This window comes from Rhipicephalus sanguineus, chromosome 3 (genome assembly GCF_013339695.2).
Source record: "Rhipicephalus sanguineus isolate Rsan-2018 chromosome 3, BIME_Rsan_1.4, whole genome shotgun sequence".
In the NCBI taxonomy this organism is placed as follows: domain Eukaryota; kingdom Metazoa; phylum Arthropoda; class Arachnida; order Ixodida; family Ixodidae; genus Rhipicephalus; species Rhipicephalus sanguineus.
In genome coordinates this window covers 156,989,849-157,009,159 of record NC_051178.1, presented here as the reverse complement: position 1 = coordinate 157,009,159, position 19,311 = coordinate 156,989,849, and the positions used below count along the sequence as shown (strand labels likewise).

General features: G+C 44.6%; 2 protein-coding genes across 4 annotated transcripts in view; one reads left to right on the top strand and one right to left on the bottom strand.

Moving 5' to 3' along the window:
- Positions 1 to 43: 43 nt before the first annotated feature.
- Positions 44 to 6,407, top strand: LOC119387559 (Bardet-Biedl syndrome 5 protein homolog). Of its 3 annotated transcripts, XM_037654986.2 has the most exons (11): positions 50 to 181; positions 280 to 362; positions 430 to 495; positions 583 to 632; positions 729 to 809; positions 901 to 953; positions 1,368 to 1,599; positions 3,482 to 3,544; positions 4,181 to 4,315; positions 5,502 to 5,600; positions 6,252 to 6,407. In XM_037654986.2, the coding sequence occupies exons 1-11, from the start codon at positions 123 to 125 to the stop codon at positions 6,384 to 6,386; spliced, it is 1,056 nt and encodes a 351-aa protein (XP_037510914.1). In that variant the 5' UTR covers positions 50 to 122; the 3' UTR covers positions 6,387 to 6,407. The 3 variants fall into 3 exon arrangements, with proteins under 3 accessions (XP_037510916.1, XP_037510914.1, XP_037510915.1); XM_037654987.2 differs by lacking the exon at positions 430 to 495; XM_037654988.2 differs by lacking the exons at positions 430 to 495; positions 583 to 632 and having other exon boundaries at positions 44 to 181.
- A 3,865-nt stretch (positions 6,408 to 10,272) lies between these two features.
- LOC119387557 (pantetheine hydrolase VNN2) overlaps positions 10,273 to 19,311 on the bottom strand; it is a 29,604-nt gene continuing 20,565 nt past the window's right edge. Inside the window, exons 6-7 of the mRNA XM_049414196.1 lie at positions 14,742 to 14,967; positions 10,273 to 11,792 (exon numbers count right to left, since the gene is read on the bottom strand). Of these exons, the coding sequence (XP_049270153.1) occupies positions 11,499 to 11,792; positions 14,742 to 14,967 (520 nt within the window). The 3' untranslated portion in view covers positions 10,273 to 11,498. The remainder of the gene's footprint in view (positions 11,793 to 14,741; positions 14,968 to 19,311) is intronic.

Sequence of the window (19,311 nt, the reverse complement as noted above, 5' to 3'; positions counted from 1 at the left end):
AGTAGCCAGCTCTGGCTAAGCCAAGACGACGACTGAGACGATCACGTCATCATGGCGACGGCTGTCGCTTAGCAACGGCTTGGTTTCGTTTCTGGCACATCTTGAACTGGCGTGTGGACACCATGGCTGAATCCGAAGGACTCTGGCAAGATCGAGATATCAGATTCGATATCTCAAACCAGTGAGTGAATTTGCTCTGCTGTGAAAGTTCTGTGTAGCACACACATGCAAAAGAAATGCGAGAGACAGAAAAGTCTTTGCACTTGTTGATTTTTCCAGAGACCTCCAATATGGTGCTGGGGAAGAACAAATTGACAGGCTTCCAAATGTGGAAGACACCAAGGGTAACAGTGGAGACAAAGGTGAAACTACGTCACATGCCATTGTCGAATCACCCCTAATTACTGTGTCCTCTTGATTACCTTGCAGGAACATTGTATGTCACAAACTTACGGATTATCTGGCAGTCCCTTGCTAGGCCAAGAGTAAACCTCTGTAAGATATTTGCACGCAGAATGAAAATGAGATTAGTGCGTGGCGAGCCTTAGTAGACGTGCTTACTATACTTCCTTCTTTCACCAGCTGTTGGATTCAATTGCGTCACAGGAATATCAACGAGAACTGTTAATTCCGTGAGTGGCACTGAAATTTCACAATTTATTTCATAGACGTGTCGTTCAGATGTGCATTTGGTAAACATTTACATTCCCCCCCTTTTTTTTGTCCAGAAATTATGCGGAATCGCCGAAGCACTCTACATTATGACAAAGTCCAACAGCACTCGTTACGAATTCATATTTACCAACATGGTAACTAATTTAACTTCGACATACACAAATATATTCTGCACCATATGACATTTGCACGGAGTCATTATTTTATCAATTGTTTCCTTACCAGAGCCAGATCATGGAGCAGCCACGCCTTATCGCATCTGTCCTCAACACTTTCAAGTAAGAAGCCAGATATTTGACGTCAGTCACAATGACGGGCTTCATATAACACTGGTGCATTGTCTGTACATTAGCTTACTATCTTCACTGTTTTGCATGTACTAGGTCACTAAGCATATTCTAAGGCAGGATTTTTTTTTTTAATGTACCATTGGCTATAGAATGTATTCTGGCCACTATGGTACTTGGCATGTCCCCTCTTTTCCATGTCTTGACAGTTGAAGATGATATGTGCACAACACATAAGGCATTCCTACATTTTACTATTAATTCTGTTATCTTTCTTGCAGCTCTAACATACTTTCTGCAATTTGTGTTTATCGAGAAAAGCATATGGCCTAGTTGTGCAGTAAAGATTACTCAGACGCCATCACAACAAAATGATGCACATAGCAAAATAACCTGTGTGCACAGGGCATACAGTGCCACCAAGCTGTACCGTGACCTGCACCTGCGTGCTGCACTTCTGCACAATCGCCAGCTGCGACTGCTACCCATGGAGCAGCTGTGCAGCCAGGTGAACGGAGTGTGGAACCTGTCCAGCGACCAGGGTAACCTGGGAACCATGCACATCACCAACGTGCGCATCGTCTGGCACGCCAACATGAACGAGTCTTTCAACATCAGCTTGCCCTACCTGCAAGTGGTAATGTTCTCCCATTGTGAGCCAGCATGCGCAAGAAAGAATCATCAAATACAATGGCTCATTTGAAATGACCCCTGACATGCAACAATTCTTGGTTAATGCTTTATTCCTTGCATGAGATGTTTAGCTGGTCGTAATACTTGCTTTTCAAGTAAGCAGGTCTTGAAGTTTCATGCTCACGTGCATACGTTTGATTTGATAGTATGGTGGCAAGTGCCACTGTGTACCACTGCGAAAGAAGCTGTGGAACTGCACACTACCCTTGAAATCATGTTCACATTTATGTCGCGTGTATATTTTTTATTGAACTGTATCTGATTGTTGATCCATTCCTGTAATGACCCTTCTAGGGTTAACAGTATTAATAAACAAACAAACAAACTACCGTGGATATAGATGCAGGCGTAAGGTTGCAGGAATGCCTTTTTGGACACTAAAAGACCTGCAGATCCCACTGTGCTATGGCAAGGAAAACAAAAGCATCTTTTTCACTGCATAATATATGCAGCCACATTTACTTATGGCATTTGATGTTTTCTTCAGTGGCTAGGACATCTACATCAACAGGACATTTTATACTGCACCTTTTGTGGTTTCAGCTGATCTTGGCCTGATTTCAAGTGAATGTTCAAGCTTATGTGATTACAGAGTTCACGAAAAACTGTGATTACAATTGAAGCAGATACCTAGACTTTTTCAGGAGAACCTCCTAAAAATACTTCTACCACTTCCACTGCTACAAGGTAAAAATAAACGTGGATGAATCTACTGCTTGCTATTTTTAGAAGTTGTATGCTATTAGTGTTAATGTCTTATTTTTAGGGGTGTGCGAATATTCGAAATTTCGAATTTTTTTTCGAATAGTGTTTGCTATTCGATTTGATTCGCACTGGAATTTTACTATTCGAACTTCCCAAAAACAAATACAGTCAACGTCCGATTGAAAGTGACCCCTTCAGATTTTTAATATTCTTCACCTCATTACATTCTCGTATTGCGGCAAAGCTGCCTTTCAAGCTCCGTTACGGTCGAACTTGGCCAAAAGAGAGTCAATGTCCGATTGGAAGTGGTCCCTAGATTTTCAATATGCTTCACCTCCTCACACCCCCGTAATGCGGCAAAGCTGCCTTTCAAGCTTCGCTACGGTCGCAAATGTATTAACTCAAGAAAACGCTGGTTACAACATGGAGATGAAAGATGTGACGGAGGTGGAGGCTCAATTAATGCTGCTTTGGACCTGAAATTTGGGCAGGAAGTCCGAAAAATCAGAAGCCGCCGAAGCTTTTTAGTACCAAGTATTTCGGATGTTCTTATATATCGACGTCTACGAGGCAGATTTGGAACTCCGGACTTGAAGGGAGCAGACCCTTGTCCGTCACATCAGTTGGGCTTCCACAGAAGTTGAAAGAGGAGGAGAGGCTGAGGAAATGGCATTTTTGCCTATCACGTGCAAAGCGTTGTCAGCAACACTTTGGTTGCACCAAATCATGTACATAAATACAATTCAGCCTCTACATTGCCTCATTCTTGATAAGACAACTATGAAACACCATCCTGCCAGCGCTTCATCAACCTAGCGAAAAGAAACACTTTCATGTTGCTATCTCATAAGAATATGCCTAGGGGTCCTAACTTTTTTTTCTGCAATTTTGCTTCGAAGTATTCGAAAAATATTCTAGAAATATTCGAGAAATATTAGAAAAATATTCGATTCGATTCGCACTCACACTTCAATATTCGAATTCGCTTCGCACGCAAAATTTTGCTATTCGCACAGCTCTACTTATTTTACTTCTCTCCAAGCAAGATTAAACACTTAATTGCACCTATTGTGGCCAATACGCGCCAGAGTTACTCAAACTAGCATTTCGTATCTTTTTAGGCTGCCATAAAAACGCGGGAATCAAAGTTTGGCACAGCACTGGTCATTGAGACAACAGACAGGGTGAGTGCGCTTATATGTTACTGTATCATTTTCTTGAACCAGAGTGGTGCTAGGATCTTTACCCTTGGGTAGGGCAGCTATGTGGACAAAGGCCCTTCACGAGTGCAGGAACATCCCTGAAGCTAATAGGGCAAGCTTTATGGGGGGAGGCAGCTGCCTTCTCGGTACCACTCCCAAGTACTAAATAGTAATACTAGAGTAGAAATAATTGCTTCAAATGATTTCAATTTTAAAATAGACTACAAAAATGGAACAAGCCAGTCAAGATTTGCAGGCGAGCCTTACTGGCTGGCGAGTTGCACAAGTATAAATGAGCTCATTTGCAACTCCATCTCTTTGATTGTCCTAATAGACATGATGAGTGGAGCCGTTTCTTCAAATTGGCATGAAAGAGAGATACAAAGAAGAAATGTTGAAATTAATGACCTTAGAGCTAATTATTTAGTGTGCATCCCACGCAGGCTCTGAAGTGAAGCTCAATCAAATCATACTAGGTGAAAGTTATCTAAGTACACTATTCAACTCTAAGCACTTATGATGATATTCGAAACTGCCCCCTATGTTTATAATTGTGCATATGGTGACTGCTCCAAGATCACATAGTGCCTGCTCCATATCATATTGTGTTTATTGCAGAGTGGCGGTTATGTACTTGGCTTCAAAGTGGACCCCATGGAGCGACTGCAGCACATCTACAAAGAGCTGTCTAGCCTCCTGAAGGTGCACAAGACCAAGCCAATCATGGGAGTGGACGTCTTCATGGAGAAGCAGGTGTGTGCATACAGCCATGCTGATTGCATCACTGGTGTATGTACAGTGTAAGGTGACAGTCTGTTCCATTAGTCTCTGGTCACTTGTTACCGGCAGTTTCTTAAAAACGTCTACTGCTTTAAACATTCAACCATGAATGTTTCATAAGCTGTTCTCCCCCTTGAAGGCTTCTGCAGAACTGACTTGAAACATTTGACTCATTTAAAACAAGCCTGTATTCTCAAACTTCGTGCAAGCATTTATGTCAGCGTTTTAAATATCCATTCAAACAGCTAAGCCAGTGTTTACAAGCTTTACCCCATCATACCTATTAGTAAATGTATTTAGTGTTTTCACTGTAATTCAGCTTGCAGTCCTGGGTTTTAAAGTATGTTTCCCTCATTTTTTGCTGCGGTAAAAACAAATAAAATATGCTGTAAATCTGCCCGTTGCTTGCTTCCCTTCTGTCAATGTAGGTAGTCGTACCATTCTAAGGGGTTGCAAATGCAGATGCAAAGTGCAATGTTGGAAACTGCAGTTTCTTCGCTAATTTTCTTAAGAAGAAGCACCCGATGCTTTGACCATTTTTTGTTCAAAGTTAGTGGCGACCCCTATGTGAAAAAGCCAGTGCCAGTCTTTAACATTCTGTACGTCACATATTTATAGCTAGTGATTAGCAACATTGGCTGTTGCTCGCAATGACACAGAACTAGCACAGTGTGCTTATTACTGTACCGCTCACATGACCAAGATGGTATCAGTGTAAGGTGTAAATGGGAGCTAGACTTGACAAGGTGAGAAGACTTAATGCAAATCCAATCGAGAGCAGCTAACAGCAATGTCACTGGTACCAAAAAGTAGGAACTGCTACTACACGTGGAAGAGGCAACAGGTCATGTAATGACTCATAGCAGTACGCAGGCAGCGCTAAATTAGGCTGCAACTGGTAGCAAGCCTTTGCTACAGCTTTTACTTAGAATTACTCACACTTTCTCGTTTCTTTACTTTATGACTCGTCCTTAAAGGTCTGCCCGCACTGCTCTCGCATTTCTAGTCAGACAGTGGTGGCTATCGTTATGACAACAGACTAGTACTTGTTTCTGTTAGCAGATTAGTGCCAAATAACAAGTAAGGGCATATTCCGTTAATGCATGAACGAACTCCGCAAAAATGATCTCACTGTGGCTTGTTTCTGCTGAAAACCTAGACAGCAGACGAGGAGGCCGTGACTCAAGACACAGGACCCGAAATACAAGACGAGCCCGAAGTGAACAGTGCAGACGGAACTCACTATGATGCCTTTGCTGTGAGTCTCCTTATCATCAATGCAGGCTGCTTTACAGATTGTTGTCAGCTGCACACTGTTCCGTTTCGTTCTTTTTTCTTTCATTATAAGATTCAGTGTGTCAAGGCTGCATGTAGGTGATGAAAGACACTGGAGCAGAAGGCCCTGCATCATTTTTTTACCATGTGAAAATTTTCAGTGCACAGCTGCATTCAAGCATATACCTATAGTACTTACATCCCACCCTTATTGGATGTGGCACCACAGTTGTCATTTGAGTTTGCAACCCTGATGCCAGTAGTATCTTGGCAAGTAAGCCATGATAGAAGATGCAAAAACTTCATCTGAAAAGAAAGCCCAAGCTTGTGGCATCTATATAGACACACGTAACAGAGTGCATGCTTCTGGAATATTTACTTAGGCTGCTTATGAATGAACAGCCCATTTGCTCGCCTGCTAAGACATATATGAATTCATCGTAAATATAGTTAGTGTTGCTCACCTGTAATTGGTTTCCAACTTATTTATGTTTTGCCATGGAGTCCACAAACCATAGCATATTTTAACCTTAGCTATAGGGCCCAAAGATTTACTCACCTCACGCTCGCTTTATCAAAAGCAATATTTCTCATGAATCCGTCCTCTGAGAATGCCTGCAACATGACATTGCAGGCCTACCTGGCAGACGGTGGTCACGATCGTGACCGCGAGGTTGTGCTCAGCCCCGAGCTAGGTCTTGCTGTGGAAAAACTGCCCGAAGGTTTCACACTTGCTAGCCTCTGGGAAGTGCTGCCGCCCTCATCCTGAGCCTACCAGTCACTCAAGGCCAATGGTAGAAGCCACCAGTATCCCACAGTTCCTTGATTTTCTCCAAATAAACAGCATTTCGCTTTTGCGTGCCTTCGTGTTGGCAACTGCAGTCGTGTTTAGTTTCTCACACGACCGGTACGCCATACCCTCCCCGAATCGCAACTTGCTTGTAGGCATGTAGCGATTTATCTTTAATGGCACTCTGGGGCATACCTTCTTGAAAGCCCAGCAACATACCAGAATGAATAGGGCTGCCTCTGAAAAATATGTTCTCAAATAAATGAAAAATTATTACACAGTAGACTTTCTATAATTCAAACTTTTGGTTAATTCAAACAACTTAAATTTTTGGTTGGCCCGCTATGTTTTCAATGTACTTTAAACCCGCTTATTACCAACTGCTCCAATGCATAAATTCGGTTTACTCATACTTTTTGCTTCTCCATGCCTGAAAATATGTGCTGTCTTTGTCGCTCCTAGCCGAACATTTTGTTCCTACTCCACTAACAGTTGCAAATAAAGCCGATTACGTTATTATATGCTCGCGGCATATAATAACGAGTACCATTAAAACTGTTGATGTCTAAAAATTTTACTGGCAATCTATGATGTTGCTGTGGCCCTAAGAAACAATGAGCATTCTGGTATGTTGCCCCGAGTCATACTTTATGAGAACTTCTGATAATTCGAACAAAATCTTGGGGTCCCTTCGAGCTTTAGTTATCGAGAGCCTACTGCAATACACAACGTAAATGAAAATAAAAGAGTAAAATGTTTACTTAACCCTTCCGACTCAGTGGTTCTTCTCAGTTGGGCCGGCAGAATGCCTGCCAATCCATCTTTTCTTTTTTGACATTGCCCTTATGGTAGCCCTCCAACGTTGGAAGCTGACAAAGGCGTCCGAAAGCAACAACTGAACTGCCACGGGATTGGCAGGATGGGTGGACAAGTGCCGTTTCTGTTTCTTAAAAAACGTGTAAGCACATGCACATGTCAATATTGCTTGAGTGTAATTCACGGCCACCAACATCTGCCAGCTGGCGTTTGTGTGCAGTCCCATAAGCTGTCACATCATCACAGACATCGCGCCTGCCAGAAAAATACGGCTATGGTTCCGATGAATCAGTAGCATTCGAGGGGCAACAGGCAGCCCTGTGCAAGTCTCCAATCTTGAAAGCCAGCTGGAGATGATCCAGAGAGCCCAACCGGCCAGTTTGTTTACAGACAGAGTACCGTACCAGGCATCCTGCCCACAGCGCAACTCTACAACAGGCTCTCAATAAAATATTTCACCACCACCACAGGCAAAAAAGGCAGTATCCTTGAATGCCAGAAAGAGGGCAAGCAATCTATTGCAAAAGATTATACGCTCCCTGCCCAGGAAATGGAATAGAACGCACAATTAGGCCACAGGGAAAGCATGGGGGCCATTAATTGTTGTCTTTAACTGTAGCGCAGCAAACAATGACATAAACAGAAATGAAAGAAAGTGGGGAAAAAAATCACCCTTTCCGTCGGTGGGATCTGCACCCACAACCTTCAAATTACGCGTCCGATGCTCTACCTGTTGCACTACGATGGAAGGTGCCTCCCTGCCACTTCGTTCGGTATACATCTGTATGTGTAGTCCCAAGAGAGTGTTAGCCAGCATCGGACACGTATATCAAACGTTGTGGATTCAGATTTCACCAACGTAAAGGGTGAGTTTTCATTCATTTTAATTAATTTCGATTTACCCGAATATTTACTGTACTACAGTTAAAGACACAATTAATGGCTCCTATGCTTCCCTTGGCCTATTTGTAGGGGTGTGCAAATATTCGAAATTTCGACTATTTTTCGAATAGTGTTGCTATTCGATTCGATTCGCACTGAAATTACTATTCGAATTCCCAACAGACAAATGCATGTCAACGTCCGGTTGAAAGTGGACCCCTTCAGATTTCAATGTGCGTCACCTCATCACACCCCAGTATTGCGGCAAAGTGCCTTTCAAGCTCCGTTACGGTCGAATTAGGCAAGAGACAGTCAACGGTCTGATTGGAAGTGGTCCCTAGATTTTCAATGGCTTCACCTCATCACACCCCCGTAATTGCGGCAAAGCTGCCTTTCAAGCTCCGCTACGGTAGCAAAGTATTAACGCGATAGCGTTAGAGAGCTCGCTGTCGCAGAAATTCCGGTGTCGGCGTCGGCACCGTGGTTGTGGGCGAAAATCATCCGTGAGCGAAAAATCGAGAAAGTAGCCAAATAAAATAAACGATAAAATCTTCGGTCCCAATGAGGATCGAACCCGGGCCGTTCGCGTGGCAGGCAGGTGTCTTACCACAAAGCCACGATGTTACTTGCAGCTGCTGCGGAAAAAAAAACACTACATAATGTCCTGTAGTGAAAGGAGTCTCAACGCATTTTGTTCGGTAGGTGTCACGACGAAAACGACCCCTTCGGCGATTGTAGGCGCAATCGCGAGGCCCATCCAAACTACGTCGAAAAGGCGGGACGGCAGCATCGCCGCTAAATACCCACACGAACTTTCAAATAGCTCTAAAAACGGACAACTAGTCCATCTAGCGGAAAACATATCAAGCCCACGCAGCAAACACTAGATAATGTGCTGCCATCTGTAAGCATTGTGAGAAATATGTCTCGACTTTTCATGGCATCCGAGAGGGCGGTCGCGCGGCGTATATCTTGGAGGCCATGCGACTCTTGCTTTAGATTGAAAGCCTGTACAATTCGTGCGCGTGCGTGCGTGTGTGTGCATGTGTGTGTGTAACAATACACTATAATAAGTATGCACTTAGTGGTTGAAGTGCGCACTGGGGGCCGGATTTCGCTATCGCGTTCAACTCTTAAAGGCGAAGCTTAAGGGTCCCCCAATTTTTAACTCAAGAAAACGCTGGTTCCAATATGGAGATGAAAGATGTGGCAGAGTTGGGGGCTCAATTAATGCTGTTTTGGACCTGAAATTTGGGCAGGAAGTCTGAAAAATCGGACGCCGAAGCTTTTTAGCATCCAAAATTTCAGATGTTTTTATATATCGACGTCTACAAGGCTGATTTGGAACTCCAGACTTGAAGGGAGCACACCCTTGTCTGCCACATCAGTTGGCCTTCCACAGAAGTTGAAAGAGAAGGAGAGGCTGAGGAAATGGCATTTCTGCCTATTACGTGTAAAGTGTTGTCGGCAACACTTTGGTTGCACCAAATCATGTACATAAATACAATTCGGCCTCTACATTGCCTCATTCTTGATAAAAAAGACAACTATGAAATATGACCCCACCAGCGCTTCATCAACCTCGCAAAAAGAAACACTTTCATGTTGCTATCTCACAAGAACATACTTATGGATTCTCTGCAACTTTTTCTGTAATTTCACTTCGAATTATTCGAAAAATGTTTGAGAAATATTTGAAAATTATTCGAAATTATTCGATTCGATTCGCAATCAATCTTTATTATTCGAATTCGCTTCGCATCCAAAATTTTGCTATTCGCACAGCTCTACCTATTTGCCTGTAGGATTCATTTGGTTGTGTCTAACAGAGAAACGAGCCCCTCGAAAAAATACTCCTCGTTTCGTGCATGAAACGGAGTGAGACATTGGGCTTTCGCGTTCAGGGCAATGCTCTTTCCAAATCCAGAATGTTTCATTTCTGCACTCATAAGTGTTTCAATGTCAATACAGGGGCAAAAAAAATGTCCACGCATACTGCTGTGAAACTATCCTGTTCAACAAAGTTGGTATAATAGCGTACCATTAAGCCTTCTATATGTCGATGTCTTACTTATCTGACACTAATGACTGAAACCAGAATGTCATGTGTATGGGAGGCTTCATCGGAAGTTAACAGTTAAAAACAGCTAAGTAAAACAGGTTCAAGAATTCAAACAAGCTTTATTGTTTGTTCAATCAGCACATTAATTCACAGTCAACAGCCGCACTACCATAAGGCACACATTCTATCACATTTGCATAGGTCCTGATGCATTGTGAACACGTGCATTCGCACACACACCTTATGTGACAATGCAGGCATAAAGGAAGTCACCTTCATGCCATTATTTTTCATTGTACACCGCTTCTCACAAATGTATAGAGGACCAGCATTGATGACTAATATGAGTCTATTTATTGATCCATATGTGGTATGTATCACAGTTTAACTTGCATAACTTGAATATTTATATTAGATTGTACTAATTGATGTGGCCTACCTTTCTGCATAGTGCATAAAATGAAAGCCTTCTCACATTCCCAGAGCAGTCCTTTTTTGGTAGCTAAAGTGAGCCTGCCACTATTAGGTGCATTAAGGTTTTTGCATAAAGAATGCAGACTAATAATGTATATTTCATAATTAAAAGATATTTCGCTGGCAAACGGTGAAGTGTGACCTATGACTTACATTTTGCACAAGAAAGTGAAGCCAATAGTGCTAGAACAGACCTAAATAAAACCACCATGAGCATTCGACAGTGCTTGCATACCGAACATGCACTTACACGTAGCATCCCTGTGGACAATAAAAATACGCTGCAAATAATGACTAAAAATCTAAGACTCATAAAAAAAGTTGGTATGACAGCTTTCTTGGTGATATTAAGACCTCTAGGCAACTATGGTAATGGCTCCAGCAATGCTGAGTTCTGTGTGACATCTTAAGTAAGCAAATCAGCCAGGCCTGTGTCAACTGCAGTGTAGCCTGCAGCAACATCTGACCCATTCCTTTCCTTTTTTGTTTTTCACCTTTTAACGAACAAGACTCACATTTTCACTTACATAATTGTTGCGCCTTATCAACGAGGTGGTTGTAATGACATAAATTACATGTGCAGTGCATACTCCAGGCACATGCTTGATCACTGTCTAAACAGTAATATAATTGACATTCACAGTCAACAGGGCCTCAAAGAAGTAAAAGCCAAAAAGAAGGATACTGGTTTCATATAACAAGAACACATGTAACTTCAGAAGCAAAAAATAACCAAAGTGCAACCGCAAATTGTCGAAAGCCCCTTCCGTTAAAGCACAAATCTCAACCGTACACATGGAGGACGCTAGGGATTACGAGTGCCGAATCCCCAGCAACTTCGAGTGATAAGGGTCAAATCATTTGGTAAACCTGTCAGCGTCGTACAAACGGGCATACAGTACGATGTGCAGAATATCCTCGTCCTTGCCATTTTCCTTGAGAGTCAGGGTGCTCGCGTTGGTCGAGGTCGTCTCAAACTGCCACTTATCCTTGGGCGTCAGGGCCAGCTCGTCCGAAGCCACCACGGGGAAGACGGCATTTGTCGCAAACTGGGCCGTCAATTGCAGCTCGGTGAACTTCGTGGTCGAGCGAGTCGAGAAGTTCTTGCAGACCGTGTTATTTCTCGATTCGCACACCGCGAGGATGCATTGCTGCATGGGTTTAACGAGCGAGTGTTATCACAAGAACCGTAAGGCGGCCGAGGAGGCCAACCTCACGTAACCATCAATACAGTTGTTTGTATACAATATGTATAGAAAACTCTGCCGCAAGCTCTTCTACGGATGATATACATCCACTATTTAAAGGGACACTCAAGAGAAACACGATTATTCTCATATTAGTAAATTACTCTTTCGCAACTCCAATATCACCACGCTTGCCATGAGAAGACGCTCGATAAGCGACAAAACTCGCGAAAAATGCGGGTGGCGACGCCACCTTGCCATTTCTGCACCAAACGCCGCAACGTCATAGACTTTGACAGCATCTACTAGGTCCTATGTAGTTCATAATAAGTAAAAATGAAGTACATTGTCCTCTGAAGGGGCCATATACTTAACATATCAAGTTTGGAGAAATTTCCCTGAGCCAATGTTGCCAAAATACGAAAAATACACTTCAAAGTCCGTGAGGTCAAGCACGGAGATTTAGACATGAAATTTAAAAATTAAGCTTTGACCTTGATTTTCTCCTCTATTAATAAACCTTTGGTGGTGAAATTAACTGTTAGAGTTCTCAGAGTACAATTTATCAATCTAAACAGATTAACTGTTAAACTTTAGTATCCCTTTAAATAACTATTGCAAAAAAAAAGACAGGCAGACTCTTACACTATATTTATGGCACCTGCCTTTCATTTCCCAGTGCTCGGCTATGCTACTGAAGACTGCATTAGCAATTTTTTTGGCAACCGAGTCTGCACTTAAGAGAACTTCAAGCGGGTTGCACGATACTTTAAAGGTCATGGAATAACTTTCTCAGTGAATTTCGCAACCCAAATGAACAGTTGGTACCAACCCAGTGAAGGGGATAACACTTTCGAAGTACACAACACGTGCTTATCAATACGTTGAGCTCCTGCCTCGTAACCATCAGCTACGATCCTAAAAAAAATTTACAATTAATGTTGCTTAGCTATCACGTAAGGCATGCTTTTTCACATGTAAAACTTCATCTACAAAGTTCCAAGTTCCTGCAGCTTTGAATTTGCCTCATCCGGGGGCACATGACCGCATTTGATCCCTTCATGTTCTCCACGGCTCAAAACCAACGAAATAGATGAAACTGCGTGGGAGAAGCCAGAAAGAGACAAGGGACTCGGAACAAAGAGATGGGTTCTGATACTAGTTCCATAGGCAGGGAGGAAAATGTGCACTTTGAGCAGAGGAAGGCGAGAGATTGCAGTGAATTTTTCTAAAGGGTGCCGATACACAAATCAGCTCAAAATCTCAGCCCTTGGAATGGATTTTTTTTTTAAATGTTAACCCAAAGACTGCTTCTGGAGCTACGTCACTCATTACCTTGGCTTTCGCAGAGAAGGAACAAAAAAGAAAAGTGGGATTTATTACTATGCTTTCAGTCAATATAACAGGCCTGACCTGTTACACAGTGTAGGAAGAAACAACTACTACTATACTCAATTACACAAACACGAGTGGTTGAGTGGTTTTGCAATATGTTAATACTTACTGTCCGTTGTCTACAAGCTATTTACAAAAGTAATTGCTAACAGAATTAATACGACATTAGAGTTCAATCAACCAAGCGACCAGGCAGGATTTCGTACAGGATTCTCAACAATAGACCATATTCATACTATCAATCAGGTGATAGAGAAATGCGCGAAATACAACCAACCCCTATACATAGCCTTCATAGATTACGAGAAGGCATTTGATTCGGTGGAGACATCAGCAGTCATGGCAGGCACTGCGGAATCAAGGCATCGACGAAGCCTATATAAACATAATGGAAGAAATCTACAGCGGATCCACAGCCACTATAGTCCTCCATAAAGAAAGCGACAGAATCCCAATAAAAAAGGGCGTACGGCAGGGAGATACGATCTCTCCAATGTTATTCACCGCGTGTTTACAGGAGGTTTTCAGGGCCCTAGATTGGGAAGAGTTAGGGATAAGAGTTAATGGAGAGTATCTCAGTAACCTACGATTCGCTGATGACATTGCATTGATGAGTAACGCGGGAGACTAATTACAGCTCATGATTACTGAAGTGGGTACGGAAAGTAGAAGAGTAGGTCTGAAAATTAACATACATAAAACTAAAGTAATGTGGAACAATCTTGGCAGAGAACAGCGCTTTGCGATAGGTGGCGAGACACTGGAAGTTGTAAAGTAGTACTTAGGACAGGTAGTAATCGCGGAGCCGAACCACGAGAGTGAAATAACTAGAAGAATAAGGATGGGATGGGGCTCATTCGGCAAGCATTATCAAATCATGAATGGTAATCTACCATCCCTCAAGAGGAAGGTATATAACAGCTGCATCTTACCGGTACTTACCTACGGAGCAGAAACCTGGAGACTTACAAAGAGGGTTCAACTTAAATTGAGGACGACGCAGCGAGCGATGGAAAGGAAAATGATAGGTGTAACCTTAAGAGACAGGAAGAGAGCAGAGTGGGTCAGGAACAAACGGGGTTAAGGACATCATAGTTGAAATCAAGAAGAAGAAATGGATATGGGCCGGGCATGTAGCACGTCGGCAGGATAACCAGTGGTCATTAAGGGTAACTGACTGGATTCCAAGAGATGGCAAACGCGTGAGGGGGAGACAGAAAGTTAGGTGGGTAGATGAGATTAAGAAGTTTGCAGGTATAACGTGGCAGCAGAAAGCACAGGACCGGGTTGATTGGCATGGACATTGGCATTGACATGGGAGAGGCGGAACATGGGAGGGGAACATGGCAGTGGGCGTAGACAGGCTGATGATGATGATGATGATGATGAATGCGATCCCGAATCTGCAACCCTGCCATGGCTCTAAATAAAACTCGCAACTTCACGCTCACCAGTATAACAACGCAGCTACTGAGTGAGTGCAATAGGCAGCTCAGCAGGGAAATGCCAGTATCTCACCTGAATGCCAAGCTGCATGTAAGTGCCGATATTACGCAAGCCATTCCTGGCGAGCAGCACAAAGTTGTCGTTCAGTTCTTGAGTCTCATATGAGAGTGAACAACAAAAGTCTCCGTGGCAAACGCGGCTGTAGCCCTTGGGCCGCCCAAGCACCTGTGCGGCATGGTCGCTCACGTCCCCTTGGTTCAGGAAGCGCTGCTTAGGATGAAGCTCGTCACCAGGGTACCTGCACCAAGGTGCCCTTCTCTGTTGCAAACATTGCAGTCTCTGAACGCTTAAAAAATGTCACTGAGTTCTAAAACACAGTAACAAAAGCTTCATAAACAAAAGTAAGAGAATCCCAGCCCTCATTCTTTTCCTTCTGTTTTCAGCTAGGTATAATTAATAGCAAGGAAGATGGGAAGAGAAGATATTGAGCCAGGCTAAGCTGCCGGACTATGCTCCAACAAAAATAACAAATAGGCCCCTTTCACTGACAGCAGTAGGCACTTTGGTGCACCATCAGAATGATGCACAAATGAAAGACACTCAAGCTCTTCAATGCAACACATCACGGATTTTAGGAACAGGCTGCTAGTTACTGGGAATCGCATAAAGGAATAAATGAAAGAATTGCAGAATATCATGTCCAAAGATTGTAGTAAGGTTACTGAAAAACCAAAAAGACGCGTACCATCAAGGAAAAAGGTAAGGACAGGACAGAAATGAAGCTCGTCACCAGGGTACCTGCACCAAGGTGCCCTTCTCTGTTGCAAACATTGCAGTCTCTGAACGCTTAAAAAAATGTCACTGAGTTCTAAAACACAGTAACAAAAGCTTCATAAACAAAAGTAAGAGAATCCCAGCCCTCATTCTTTTCCTTCTGTTTTCAGCTAGGTATAATTAATAGCAAGGAAGATGCGAAGAGAAGATATTGAGCCAGGCTAAGCTGCCGGACTATGCTCCAACAAAAACCTTTTTCCTTGATGGTACGCGTCTTTTTGGTTTTTCAGTAAGCATGTACCAACTAGCCCAACAAAAAGTTCTATTGTAGTAAGGAAAGGCCTGAGAGTGCAGTAGCAAATGTCTCCGAGGAATATACTAACTCCTATTTGTTTCCCAGACGTTTGTTAGGGGTCAGTCATCCTTACGATACCATGCATGTGAGATGTACTTGCTTGTCACACGGAAGCCGATGATAGAAATTGACTTGCTACATCCTAGTACGTGTGTGTGGGTTTGTGATCCGCAGCCACCGATAACTAGTGATCCTCAGTGTGTGTGCATCTACAGTACGCTCCTGTGAGAAGACAGCGTCCCCATAGCATGTGCCTGTTTCTGTAGCAGAGTTTTAACGCTGAGAACCCACACTGCTCAGATGGTACAGTCGAACACGGATATATCGAACCCACATATATCGAATTTTCGGCTATATCGAACTCGTAAATTATCCCCTTGAAAATCCTTTGTAAAAGTATAGAAATTCGCACATTTACATCGAACGGTATTTTTACCCACCATCGGATATATCGAACGCCGCACGAGCTGGAAGGTGCGCTTCGGCGCTCACTGCGCCCCGCGACCTTCGCGGCACCGCACCTCAGCCGACACCCAAAACGCTCGATAAACGTGAGGGCGAGAGGGCTTAGACTCTACTCCTGCTGGGCGCGTTCTCCAACTTGCGGAACAGCATTTTTTTAATTTTTTTCTCTCTCTCTCTCAATTTCATGCTTTCTCCACGTTACCGTTGGCTCGGAGAGCAGGAACGAAGGAGCCGACGGCCTTCTTTCGCCTTTTCTTTCTTTCTTTTTTTTTTGTTGCTGTTTTGTGAGTTTTGATCAGCCAACCACAGCCCGCTCCTTTTGTACTTGCTCAGCCAACCACAGCTCGCGCCTTTCATACATCGCTGGTGCCCTCGCAGGTAGCCCGGGTAGCCATCACTGCCATCGCGACTCATCGTGAGTGCTTTGTTGGTGGAGTTAACTTCCGTGAGTTGTCGCATACCACCGCATTCCTCTTTTGCGTGCGTGCTCACCTGTGCGCTCAAAAACATCGAGCTGAAGTTTCTGCCAGCCAACACGACAGCGAAGCATGAGGGGACTGAGGCTTGCCCGTCGCCATTGCACAGGTTTTTCGCCTATTTCTGCCATCCTCATGTCCGATCACGATGCTCCCCTCCTCCGCTGTCCTACGGCGCTGGGCGAGCGGGGGGTGACGTTAACCTCCCTCACCCCGGCGCCGAATCTTGACGGTGGTGCCGCGCTCCAGTCTCGCGAGACGTTTCGCGCGTCATGGGCACCGTGGGCAGCCGTGGGGGTGTCAGACTCTCTCTGGACCTCATAGGGTAAGCACGTTTTTTCTTCCCATCCGCCTGCTCCTCTGTTTTTGGTTTCGCTCGGACGGAGTTCGCTAACGGTGCCTTGCGCCAGCGACGAGCGCTTACCTTACGTTGTCCTTTCCGAACGCTAGGCCGAAGAGCGGTGCGGTGTGTTCGCGCGTGGTCATACTACGCCGAAACCGTACCAATCAAAGCCAACGCAAGCGGAGTTTGCCCTCACTCGAGCGATCGAGCCCTGTGGTCGCTGATCGTGAGAGACACAGCGTAGTCGCGAGGGACTGTTTTCCCTCAGCGGCGTGTCGCCGTGAGCCCTTTGCCCACGGAGACGTGCTAGCGGCACCCTTTGTGTTGTATTTTCGCCCGTGGCGTGGTTAAGCCTGTTTGCTTCTCCCGCCGCCTTTGGGAGCGGGCGTTGTACTGCGTTGTGGTGTTGCCGCAGGCAATAAAGTGTTGTGGATTTCGAGAGCAGTACTGTGTACTCGCCGCACTGCGCTCGATGCCTTTTTTGCGCCCGAACGTACGTGTGCAGCGGCGCGCTAGTTCACGCGAGGCGACAGCAAGCGCGGCGCTGTGGCTCACTAACCCGAACCCACGCTAGTGGCCGTACTCCTGTGAGCTACGTGCACACTACAAGCTGAAACCGCTCGACCAGGGCATTATCCAGTCCTTCAAGGTGGGCTAGAGGGGGGCGACTCTTTGATAGGCTGCTGGTCAACCTCCGCATGGGCACCGAGCTGAAGGTTGACCTGCTTGGTGCCATTCAAATGGTGACGGGCGCCTGGCGAGACGTGAAGATAGACACAGTGGCCAACTGCTTCTGGAAGGCAGGCTTGGTGATGGCGGAACTTGCGGAAACCGGTGAAGACGGCGACGACGAGCGCATAGACGACGTGTTTCGCGAGTTGTTGTCCCTGTTCCCGGCTGCCATTCCACCCAAAGTGTCTGCGGACGATTTCGTGGAAGCAGACTGCAATGTTCAGGCTGTTGCGAGCCTCGCTGACAAAGACATTGTAGCTGCGGTCGCAGAGACCCAGGATGCCCAGGCTGACAGCTCAAGTGGCAACGAAGATCGTCCGGACGAGGTGGCGGTTACACGCGCGTACTCCGCCGCTGAAGTGGCAGCAGCATTCAGCTAGATTCACCGTTTTTGCGGCAACATGGAGGGAACCGGGCTGTTGCACCTTGACGGCCTCGATAAGACTGAAGCCAGCGTCTTCAACTTCATTTCGAAGGCGAAGAAGCAGGCCAAGATAAACGATTTTTTTTCGCACAAATAAAACATTCTGTTGCATCGTCTGTGCGGAATAGTTGCCATTCTTGAATGTGCCGATTGTAGGTGATCATCCGCCACTGGTATGGTCTCGGGGCCTGTATTTTTTTATATCGAATTTTCATATATCGAACTACTTCGCGATCCCCTTCGAGTTCGATATATCCGTGTACGACTGTATAACGTGGCATTCAAACCTCCCTGCAAGGTCTGTTCACCAGTGAAATGACTGTCAATACTTTGGATGTGTTTCTTCAGCAAGTTTTCTTGTGCTGTAGGCTACTGCACATGGAAGCACCGGCAGTGTCTGTATCTGTGTAAAATGTAAAATAAATTTGTTTCCTCCTTAGTGCACAGGGAAAATTGTGCTGCACAATACCGCTATTTTCAATGCCACACGCAAACTGCAATCACATTATGTCGAACAGGGCAACACGAGTTCCATCAACCATCATTATTATTACTTCTCGCTTGTTTCCTTTTCAGAGTTAAACATGACATGTACAGTCACACTTGTCTGGAGCGGTCGAGTCCGTGGCTGTGGACACTGCCGCCATCCACAGCTGCTACCTCGCGTAAGCTACAAGCTTGTGTTTGTGCTTGAATTATAGCACAAGAATCTAGCATGCGGTACGGCTATGTTTGGTATCATTACGGCATCGTTACCCGCGCATTTTTTTTTTTTTTCGAAAAAAGGAAGGCTGAAGCAGCCGAGTGGCCACTCTGTACAAGTGTGATTCAGTCTGTATACCTTCTTACTACCGTTTCTTTCACCTGACATGCAGTCAGTGCTTTGGGCAAAGCAGTTGCATGTATGAACACACCTGTTGAGCTTGTGCAAAAGCTTTAGATGGCTCTGTTTTCCTTTTCTTCTCGCTATTTGATAAGTAGTGATAGTAGGGCTAATCAAGTTTCATGAGTCCCAGCGTGGCTCTGCAAAAGTTTGGCCAAAACCTACTTAGTGCAACCCACACACATTTCGT